Source organism: Rhododendron vialii, chromosome 10a, assembly GCF_030253575.1.
Source record: "Rhododendron vialii isolate Sample 1 chromosome 10a, ASM3025357v1".
Lineage (NCBI taxonomy): Eukaryota > Viridiplantae > Streptophyta > Magnoliopsida > Ericales > Ericaceae > Rhododendron > Rhododendron vialii.
Genome location: NC_080566.1, coordinates 15,709,773 through 15,722,153, shown reverse-complemented (window position 1 = coordinate 15,722,153; position 12,381 = coordinate 15,709,773). Strand labels below are relative to the sequence as shown.

Below are 12,381 nucleotides of genomic sequence, written 5' to 3'. Positions count from 1 at the left end.
GAAATGAGAGGGGAGCGCGATGCTTACCTTTTTAAATTGGGAAAATTTCACTGTTCTCCCCTGAGGTTTCTGACAAATACAGAGACATCCCCTGAGGTTTCTACTTCCCTTTTATGTCACAATTCATAATATTAATGTAACAAGTAGGGATTTTTTGCACTTTCCTTAGGTTTTATAAGTTTCAAATTTTTGTTTACTCTTAGTATTCCCATAGAATACTCTGTTTAATCTTTACTAGTATTAGTTTCATTGTGCATTTTTGCTTTGACACAAGTCTAACTAGACAAAATATTTAGGTAGAACGGGATGGTTGAGTTGCAATGCAAATGGGTATCACGAAATCAGTTTTTCTTACATGGCAATATTAGGTCCAATACAACAATTTTTTTTGTTTTTTTGACGTGCAAAATAAAATATATTCAAAATGGATTATCTACATCTCATAAAATATTTCACAACATAATACAAAAAGAAAAAAGAACACATGATATGAAAAAATAATAGATGTGGGGATATGGAAAATCAGAGCCAGTCCTAACTTTTTAGGGGTTTAAAGCAAAAATTTAAAATAAGACCATTTTGTTGGACTATTATAAGGAATAAAAAAGTAGGAGCCCATGAAATTCAAAAAAAAAAATGGAAGCCTAAAGCGGCCACAACATAAGCTTTAACTCAGGGTGACTCTGGGGATAATTGCTTCATTTTTTTCATTGCTACAATTTTTTTATTTTATTTATTTTATTTTATTTTATTTTTTTTGGTGGGGGGGGGGGGGGGGGGGGGGGGGGGGGTGTGGTGGTGTTGGTTTGGCAAATAAGTTTATGTATTTTTTTATGTGTCTCTACCATTCGTTTTATGAAGGAAATTTTTCTTAAAGCGATTAAATGAGGAGAAGTATAAGTTACATTATTGTGTTAGATTTCTTTGGGGGGGGGGGGGGGGGGGGGGGATATTCACACTTCTCGTCATGTCTTCTTTTAATATATTCATCTTCACAACTTTTGATATCGCAACAGTGTTCTTTTTTACGTTAATGTCGCTTATTTCATTTATAAATTATTTTTAATATCTTTTTTGAAGAGGGTTTTAAATTTAATCCAAGATGAGATTTTTAGAAAAAAAAAAATAGTGGCCAATCAGGTGTTGGAGAATTTGATCATAGGTATCAGTAGCACATAACATTTGAATAGTTAAAAAAAATTCATGTAAACTATTAACTGGTAGCAGTGACTAATGAAGGGCAAAATAGGTACGTTAGAGTTGAACAATGGTGATGACATCGTGAATCTACAACTACTGTTAGGATTTCTAACGGAAAAGTAACAAAGGGGGAATAATAGTAATGTCAGCAAAAGCAAGGAGGACAGCGTTATTTCAAAAACCTTAGGGGAGGTCCTTGAACTTGTCAGAAACCTCAGGGGCGGTTAGAGAAATTTGCCCTTTTAAATTCCAAGTTGAATGGGTCCCAACTCCGAAGTTACATTCGGGTTTTGTCCGACCCGACTCTGAAGCCCAAGTGTATTTAGGGCTTACAGTGTAAGCTGACCCAATGTGGAAAAGCCCGCACATTTCAAGTATTTGTTTGCCAGTAAAAACGCCCAAACAAAATTGTACACCTCTTGATATTTCAAGCACTTCTTACACTCATTTTGATCATGGCCAGACACAAGGGGATATCACAGGTGTTCGGCCTCTGCACAACTCAAAATATTTTGACAAATTATACTAATTTTTTATGGTAGTTTAAAAAAGTTTTATAAAAGTAGCCCTCTAAGTAGCCTTTTTCTTTTTTTTTAACAGGCCCTCCAAGTACCTTGTGTGAGAAAAAAAACACTTCTAAATGCATTTTCTCACTGATCATAAAATAGGATGTAATTTCTTTGTGTACTTGGGAAAAAATCCTTAAAAGATCAATTTATCAACTTTTTTTTTTGTCGCGCGAATAAAATCTTATAGTGATTTCGTGTATGCACACAATGTTGTCTCACCTCCAAGCCTAATGAGATAAACTAGCAAGTCCGAGTTACACCCTTATCACCCACTCTTATACTATCACTAAATGGGCTCTCGTATATATAGAATCATATGAGATGAATGATTACACCCTTATCATCCACTCTTATACTATCACTAAACGGGCTCTCGTATATATAGGATCATATGAGATGAATGATAGAAAGGTTAAGCTTAACCATCCTTAGAGCATCCACATTTGACTTTTGAAAAAATATTTTTTTACATGGCAAAAAGTGTTGAAAGTGGAGCTCAAAAATTGTGTGAAAAGATTGTTAGTTATAGAATGAAAATGTAACGAACCACACCCGCAAACACCATGGCTAACCCATGCAATTAATTACTACCAATAGTACAACCCAAATACCAAAATGAGCAATTTACGCCACCAAGTCAACATTAACAACCGACAAATATTGAACAAGCCAAACCCACACACCCCTTCTCTTCAGCTAACCTCCTCCTTTTCTACACAATTTCATGTCTGACCCACCTCCCCACCCCCTCTTCTCTCCTTTCCGTTATACCACAGAGAAACACCCCTCTTTGTTTTCCCCAGAACTTCATCTCCCCCTTTTAGTTCTTATCTCCATCTATTTTATAGTCCAAGATGACCCTTCACATAAGTGATTCATTGCTTGACACATGTTCTCATAAGTTATTAATCTTGTTTTTAACTTATTTACTCCATTATCCCTTATTCCTTTTGTTTTATATTCTTGTTCCTGTTGTCACGTTCCACACATGCACCCTTGCACCTCAATGTCTTCCACATGCACACATAGCACATACAACTTGTGGTATTTACAACCAAACCCCTAGAATTCTAGCAAATTATGTTTCAGGTTCACATAAATATAAAACTCACCTTTTCTTTTTCTTTTTCTTTTTCTTTTTCTTTTTAGAACCGGGTCTCACAATTATCCTCCCGTTAAGAGAATTTCGCCCCGAAATTCAATTCCACACCCACACTAAAATGTAACAAGAAACCATAGATGCTTTTCACCTTACCATCTACAACATTGAATCACATTCCTTTTGTCTCGTTCACTTAAGAAAAATAAAATCCCACGCACACATGCACTAGTACTGCAATGTATTACACTGGCCAACTCGGAAATTCAAATAGCAACGCCGCACTACCAGAATTTTTAACTCGTCCATCAAGCATATACCATGTGTGTACAACAAATTGTTTAGCGATAGGTAAGCATACCAAAACTCACAACCACATCACGTGATACATCTTCGGTCCTCATTTCTCTAAACTCGTCAACAACCCAAGCAATTCAGAACTTAATTACTATCATTTGCATTAGAGAATTCATCATCTCATCTCATCTAAACTAATAACGAACAATGATATACAAGCTTCGGGCACCTCGGGCCCGCTCATCTGCAAATATAACATGCATCAGCACCTCGGGCCGGATTTCCCTGGAATTAACAAGTATTGACATCTTGACTATAACGCCATCAACACGCTAGTCACGCCACCACTAAGGCAATATTCGCCATTTAAGGCAATATTATTTACGCCACTAATGCGATACTTGTCACGCCATAAAGGCAATATTATCCACGCCACTAAGGCTAATTACTCACGCCACTAAGGCCATATTCATAACGCCACTAAGGCTATACACCACGCCACTAAGGCCAACAATCATATATCAAACAAAAATAATTCAACATAGCACTATACAAACTCATGTATACATCAAACTCCCAAACCATCTTGGAATCATGCCACATCTCCTTAATAATTCATGTACATTTATTTACAGTTCCAATATATAATCCCAATTCCCAGCAAAAATAAACTCTTTTTTTTTTTTTTGCACTTACACTCATGTTTCCTGCATTTGTAACCAATTTCCCGCGGCTCATCATATACAACAGTAAGAATTCTACCCCACTAATCAGTTGCAGCCAACATTGGCCATCAAAATTCAGACTATACAATAGCAGAAATCCAAATGAGACCTTCTAGTCACCAATTACTAAACAAAAACAAAATTAGGCTTACGTACATCCGGCATTCAGTTACTACTAGAACCACCGCGCAAGATTCATATGTCCCACTTTCCTCAACAAAATAATTTGAACCCAATATTATCCCAAAGCAACCACAAAGGACACCATTGCCCAGTTATGAATTTCAACAAACCTACACCAATTTGTGACCATAAACTCTTTTTTTTTAAACCATTACTATATCGTTGCTTTATGATCAAAATCAACCCATAATATTCTCAAGACCAGATTCTACACAAACACTAAAAAACATAGGCATAAGCTAAGACACCACACTTTTCGTATATATACTTATAAATTCAATCTCTGAAACCTTCTCAAATTGATACAAAGCCTATCGTATTAATCCGTTGCTCCTCGAACAACCCAACTCAAGTTCAAGCGATAAATAGGCGCTAATCTAACAACTACCCAACTGAATTTAGCACCAAGGAAGATCAGTTACAACACTAATTCATATGTACTCATCTCAACCAAAGTTACACTACCATAAGATAAGTTCCAAGCCCACCAAAGAATTCCTGCCCAAATCTAACACAAATTTTTTTCCAATGTAATCTTAGCTAATACGCAAAACCCCCACAACAAAAATCCTTCAAAATTCAGAGGATTTTTCAAATTAAATTCGTCTACCCAAGTTAAGTATTCAAGTCGCAGCAAAATTTAATCACTTACCCGATCCTATGTAAGATCTATCACCTAAGCTCTGATACCAACTGTAACGAGCCACACCCGTAAACACCACAGCTAACTTATACAATTAATTACTACCAATAGTACAACCCAAATACCAAAATGAGCGATTTACGCCACCAAGTCAACATTAACAACCGACAAATATTGAACAAGCCAAACCCACACACCCCTTCTCTTCAGCTTACCTCCTCCTCTTCTACACAATTTCATGTCTGACCCAACTCCCCACCCCCTCTTCTCTCCTTTCCGTTATACCACGGAGAAACACCCCTCTTTGTTTTCCCTAGAACTTCCTCTCTCCCTTTTACTTCTTGTCTCCATCTATTTTATAGTCCAAGATGACTCTTCACATAAGTGATTCATTGCTTGACACGTGTTCTCATAAGTTATTAATCTTGTTTTTGACTTCTTTACTCCCTTATCCTTTATTCCTTTTGTTTTCTATTCATGTTCCCGTTGTCACGTTCCACACATGCACCCCTGCACCTCAAATGTCTTCCATGTGAGCACACAGCACATACAACTTATGGTATTTACAACCAAACCCCTATAATTCTAGCAAATTATGTTTCAGGACCACATAAATATAAAACTCACTTTTTCTTTTTTCTTTTTAGAACCGGGTCTCACAGAAAAAGTGGTCCAATTGAATTTTTTATATTGGTTGTTAAATGTAAAAAAGTACGACAAAGAAAGATAAGCCTTTGTTTGGTTCCCATCTTTGGGTATTTTAGTTTTAATAATTGGTGGAGAGAGAAATAAGGTAATGATTGGAAAGAAGGGTAATGAGTAAAGAGATATAGAGAGATAAATGAAAGTAATAATTGAAAAAATATAGTAATGATTGAAAAGAGAAATAAAATAATGATTAGAAAATAAAAACAAAAACAAAGTTAAATTGAAAAACGAAAAATACACACACTCTCCCCTCTTCGTCACAATAGAAGATTACTAATCTCCGCGCCCCCCCCCCCCCCCCCCCCCGTCAGACCCCTGACATGGGTCCACTGCTTATCCTTTTTACCCCCGACTCAACCTCCCCTTAAACCGAAAATACCCCTGCTTGGGCCAAAAAATATCCAAACCCATTTTCTGTTAATTTTTTTTATTTAATTTATAATGTTTATAATCTATATCTTTTTTCTTTTTTATTTATTTAAAATTATTTTAATGTTTCGATTTTCAATCCGGTTGAATCGGTGAAAAGATCTTGTTTTTTTATCATTTTATCTTTAATGGTCATAATGAATTTTTGGCCTCGTAGAATCAAATATCTCTTAGAACTAATCAACGAGAGCCCTAGGTTTAAAAAATTAAGTGTTCCAAATTTCAATCCGTTTGAACCGGTGGAAAAATTTTAGTTTTCTAATCATTTTATCCTAAATGGTCATAATTAAATTTTGACTATAGGACTCTCGTTGATTAGCCTGAAGAAAGTCGTAGAATCAAATATCTCTTAGGGCTAATCAACGAGAGCCCTAAAGTCAAAATTTAATTATGGCCATTTAGGATAAAATGATCAGGAAACTAAAATCTCTCCACTGGTTCAAACAGATTGAAATTTGGAACACTTAATTTTTTAACTATATTTTTAATATATAAACTCTAAAAAGGTTTAAAAAAATTAAATGTTCCAAATTTCAATCCGTTTGAACTGGTGGAAAGATTTTAATTTCCTTATCATTTTATCCTAAGTGACCATAATTAAATTTTGACTATAGGGCTCTCGTTGATTAGTCCTAAGAGATTTGATTCTGCGAGGTCAAAAATTTATTATGACCATTGAAGATAAAATGATAAAAAAATAAGATCTTTCCACCGATTAACCGGATTGAAAATAGGAACACAAAAATAATTTTAAATAAAAAAAAGAAAAAATACAGAGTATAAACATTGTTAATTAAATAAAGCAAAAAAAAAAAGTTCGGATAATTGGTTCAAAGTTGTAGGTGCTTGGTTCAAAGTTGAACCTGCAACATTGATAGGATTGTTGCATGTTGCAACAACTCGACAGAGCATTGGCCTATATATTCAGTTACCTATATATTCACTTGTGTATGCCTTGATCTATATATTCACACTTACTCTCATTCACCACATCTTCACAATTTCCTCTACTTTTATTTCATTTTCGTAATTCATAAAAGAACATTATGGATCAGTACAATTTTTCATTTTCGGAAAGTTGGTCAGTTGGGAACGATGTTGCGAATGATGTTCCTTGTGGGGAGAGCAGCTCCTATGTCGGGCGTGATTACACAGCCGAATTTCCGACTGATCAGATTAGTTATTACTGTTGTTATTATACATATTTGTTACTTATTTTTGTTAATGTTGTATGCATCTTGATAGAAAACATCAATCGGAATCCCCCAAGCTAAGTAGCATTCAGACATGACAAGTGGACCCATCTAGTTTAAAAATGCAGGACACATTAGAATATATACTATGCGATAATGGTTGATTAATTAGTTCAAAGATAATAAAACACATATACAAGCAACGTACCTTTGATTAAATTAGAAAACCGAAAAATTTAAAGTTGTGTGCTTTGGAGAATGCAAAAGAGGAATAATATGACAGAGTTCATCTGTTTTTTTTTTTGCTTTGGTGCAACAGAAATTGAATATGATAGATTTCATCACAGAAGACATATTGGGAGGGTTAAAGAAGTGTCTGAAAAGTGCAGAAAAAGTATCCGCCACAATGAATTGAAATCTTTAAACTAAGCCATATTGTAGTAGTATTAGAACGTTTTTATAAGTGTATCAGAAATGTTGCTGTTCTACACAACATACATCCTTTTTGGAAGTGTGTGTTTTTTTCCCCTGTAAATTAACTTTTATACCAAAATAACAATCATTATCATGTCTTGTAGCACAACCAAGAATGTAGAAAATTTAATTCTTTTAATTAATAGAATGTATTTTATGAGTGTTACATTTGTTACTTATTTTTTCATGTTTCAAGCATACCAGCTTTCCACGTGCACACACCCTCACTTATATGCCACCTAAAGCTTACATGCAAGAATAAATATTTTTAATAAACGGGATATTACATTGTGCTTATATGTATTCATTTTTTTTGTTATAGATATTTGAAACTAGAGCTGTCATGGTGGATTGGGTGTGGAGAGTTGGTAAGAAAAATAGTTTTGTGATTATCTTAAGTAAATCTGCTAGTATAAAGGGCAACAAGATGCCGAAGTGCATTCCTATTCGTGAAAGGGGAGGATTGTACAGACCGCCACTGGAAGGGCATTCAATGCAAAGGAATATTGGAACTAAAAAATGTGATTGCCCGTTTAAGCTGCGAGGTGTACCACAACCTCCAGACAATGTCATGTGGAGTTTGAAGGTTGTTAAAAAATTTCATAACCATGAATCAGCTAAAAGTTTTGAGGGACATGAGTACCCGTCAAGGTTGACCCCAATCCAACGGCAATTAGTTCGTGATATGTCTAGCAGCACCGTGCCTCGAGAAATTCTTAGTTTCTTGATACAACAAGACTCGTCAATTAGTATAGGAATCAGGAGTATTTACAATATGAAGGCACTGTATAAGAAAGAGCAATTAGGGGGTCTATCTCCTATTAGGTACATCTTGAAAGAATTAAATAAAAAAAATACATTTATGACTATCTTATAAATCAACACACCAACGAAATCACAGATAATCTTTGGGTTCATCTTAAAAGCCTAGAGTTATCTTTCAAATTTTCGTCCGTGTTGATTATTGATGCGACGTACAAGAGTAATGAATATCGGATTCCACTCTTGAAAGTTATGAGTATCACATCAACAATGAAAACTTACTCTCTTATGTTTGCATATTTGATTAATGAGACGAAAGAGCGACTAATATGGGCGTTGGATACCTTAAAGAGATGGATGGTTGAAAAAGGGGCAGCGCTGCCATTGGTGGTTGTTTCAGATAAGGATCTGACACTTTTTGGCGCCATTGGAATATGTTTTCCCTTCGGACAACACATTCTTTGTATTTGGCACATAAACTAGTGTGTAATGAAGAAGTGGAGCCCTATGCTTGGTACGAGGTGGGACGAGTTTTCCGAGGCATGGCAGTTGTTTATTCATTCATCGACACTGATGTCTTTGCAACAGAGGTGGAATGCCATGTGTAGAGAGTTTGAGCAATACTCCAATGCCATACAATACCTTTGGGATACATGGTTAGGTCCTTACAAAGAGCTATTTGTTGCAGCATATATAAACCAATTTATGCACCTCGGGAGCAATTCAAGCCAAAGGTAACTTTCCTATAGTCATTGTATATTTACTGTCCTGCATTAAAGAATACTTTATGTAACTTTCCTATTTAACACAGTGTATTATTAAATTGTAGGGCGGAGTCTGCGCATGTGAGGCTCAAACGATACTTGGGAGATACCATGTCCTCGCTTCAAACATCTTTTCAAAAAATAAAAGATGTTGACCAATCAGTTCGGGGATATTCAAGGGTCGTTCCAGAAATCTCTCAACATTCCACGACACATACATCTTCATGAAGGCATTTATAGTGAAATCAGAGGTCGCATTTCATTAAAGGCAATGGACTTGATCCATAAGTAGGCACAACGCACTGATAATGAAGCAGGTCTTTGCTTTTGTAAGATCAAAAGGACACACGGATTGCCATGCTTTCACGATATTGCACTTTACTGTTCTGTGGATAGATCAATTCCTTTAAGCTCTATCCATCCTCAATAGAGTACGTTGTCCATGCACGCCCAGAGGCATACTGACGAGGGACCACGATCCGACAGGGCAGCTCAGCTTATTCAAAGATTAAATGAAATGGATTCCGACGGTCGAGAGTCTATGATGGACAAGTTTTTCGATATGGCGGATCCATCTCGTTGCACAGTTCGACCCTCAGCATACAACACAGAACATATGGGTCGACTTACAGGCAGAGATGAGCAGAATCCTTCCTTCACAGTATCCACTTCAGAATCTCTGGGCTCATGTATTCCAACATCGCGAAGGAGCAATGGGAGGGATCACCTCATTGAGAAATTTCCTCAGCAGTATCAGCGTTATATTTCTCACTGTGTTGACGTTCAACCCGATGGTCATTGTGGCTTCAGGGCGTTAGCCGTGCAACTCTATGGTTCTGAAGATGAATGGGCTCAAGTACGACATGACCTTATCCAAGAGATTGAACAAAATTGGGTCCTGTACGATCAGCTTTATCCAGAACGTAATTATGTATCCTAGGTGCTACAAAGACTTCGTTGCTTCTAGCCATCAGCACCAGAGGATCATTGGATGAATTCTATATCATTGGGACTTGTCATTGCATCAACGTATAACGTTGTACTGCATACATTTGATATGATTGCTTCGAGTTGTCTCACTCACTTGCCGTTGAGCTCCCATCCAGTTCCATTCGCAACACGCACACATATAGCTATTGGCCTTGTTAATGGCAATCACTTCGTGCAAGTTTCCTTATACCATCATTACCTTGTACCACCCATCATCATATGATGGAGGGCAAATGCATCAAATGAAGCACACGGATGGGCTCATCCTTATGAAGCACGCCTCCAATTGTGGTACGAAGTAATGCAGATAGATCCGTCGGGACGACAACCACAATTTGGCGAAAATATTGACTAAATTTGTATATTTATTTATGTTCATGTATTGGTTCTATATACTCAATTGTAATTAAATGAAGTTTGATTTCAGTTTGCATTATTGACTGTTCAGAGAAATATAAAGTAAATTTAAGTGGATTCAATATAAATAATTTACTTGAAAACTCATATATAGAAGTTTAAAAAAAATGATGGATAAAAAAATAAAAACAAAGAGATAATATATTGGGCCCAAAAAAATCATTTAATTTAAACACATTATTTCATATTCAATATTAGACTTGTTTGATAAGTTTCATTGAGTAGATTTCAAATATATAAAATTTATTTTAAAAAATACGTGATTTCAACATTTTCAGACAGTTTATATATTAAAAAATATGGTTAAAAAATTAAGTGTTCCAAATTTCAATTCGTTTGAACCGGTAGAAAGATTTTATTTTTCTAATCATTTTATCCTAAATAATCATAATTAAAATTTGACTCTAGAGCTCTCGTTGATTAACCCTAAGAGATATTTGATTCTATGACTTTCTTAGGGTAAATCAACGAGAGCCCTATAGTCAAAATTTAATTATGACCATTTAAGATAAAATGATCAGAAAACTAAAATCTTTTTACTAGATCAAACAGATTGAAATTTGAAACACTAATTTTTCAACATTTTTGGGCAGTTTAAACTACCACAAAATATAATTTTTCTGTTTTACATTATTTCACCATTAATATTAGATTCGTTTGATAAGTTTTGTTAAATATAAAATTTATTAAAAAAAATAAGTGAAAAAAAGTTATTAGCATTTATAATTTTAAAATAAAATAAAATAAGAGAGATAGAGAAAACGGGTGTAAGTGTGAGAGAGAGCATGTGAATGGGGTAAAATGGAAAATAGCAAGTGTCCGGTGTCAGACCCCCGACACGGGGGCGATTAACAGCTCTCCTCACAATAGTACAACCACCAATCCTCTCTCACTCTTCTATTTTCTCTCTCTTCCTTTTTTGCTCTTCCACAGTTCCACCACAGCAAACTTTGGCTCACTGTAAAGTCGAGAAGGGATTTTTTTGTCTGACAAAAGTCTGTAAAGTGCTCAAATGAAGCAACAAAAGTGCTAAATGCACTGTTCATTAATTGACCTACTTTTTGATTTTTTAGTTTAAGGTTTTGTTAAAGAAATTAATTTCCACACTTCTCTTTTAGTCACTCGCATTTCTTTTTTTTTATCTTTATTCACTTGGATTTACTATCTTGTTTTTTATTCAATATACTTATTCACACATGCAAGGACAATATAGTAAATTTATATAAATAAAAAAATGTAGATGATTAAAAGGAAAGTGTAAAAATCATTTTCCTTTTTCAATGTTTATGATTCAATTTGGAAGATTGGTAGTTCATGATCGGACACCAATTGGAAATTAAGGAGTTCAAAGAGCATCCTCATTTTACATTTTACATTTGTTTTGGGTCAACTTGGTGTTCCACTTTCTCCAAAAAAGTACTTTTTGAAAAAAAAGGTAATTTCAAGTTTAAAAATCATGTGTTTACGTAAATAATTTTTCCTACCAATATGGATCTTGTTTAATAGATCTCATTGAGATCTTTTAAACGGTGAAAAAAAATTAAAAATTTATTTTTCATTTTCATTATATTTGAGCTTGAAATTACCTTCTTTTTCAAAAAGTACTTTTTTTGGAGAAAGTGGAACACCAAGTATCTTCTTTCCAATTAAATACTACTCCATCCGTCCTAATTTACTTGTCACAGTTCTATTTTAATTGGATAAAAAAATTAGTTATGTATTTAATTTGGTAATGAATTTTATATCCAATATGAATCTTGTTTGATAGATCTCGATTTGTTCTATAATACAATGTTTTCAAAATCACCTAAAATATTATAAATTATAAGATATAATTAATTGAAAAGTGGCACGAACTCCTAAAAATGACAATTAAATTGAGACGGAGGTAGTAGTATTTAGGTCAAAGTTAGCAAGACAGGTCAATG

At 34.8% G+C, this 12,381-nt stretch overlaps 1 protein-coding gene across 1 annotated transcript; it reads left to right on the top strand.

Annotated features, from left to right (window-relative positions):
• Positions 1 to 8,747: 8,747 nt before the first annotated feature.
• LOC131302937 (uncharacterized) lies at positions 8,748 to 9,274 on the top strand. The gene is made up of 2 exons (XM_058329730.1): positions 8,748 to 9,016; positions 9,112 to 9,274. Exons 1-2 carry the CDS (start codon positions 8,772 to 8,774, stop codon positions 9,272 to 9,274), a joined length of 408 nt encoding a protein of 135 aa, XP_058185713.1. The 5' UTR covers positions 8,748 to 8,771.
• The last annotated feature ends 3,107 nt before the right edge of the window (positions 9,275 to 12,381 follow it).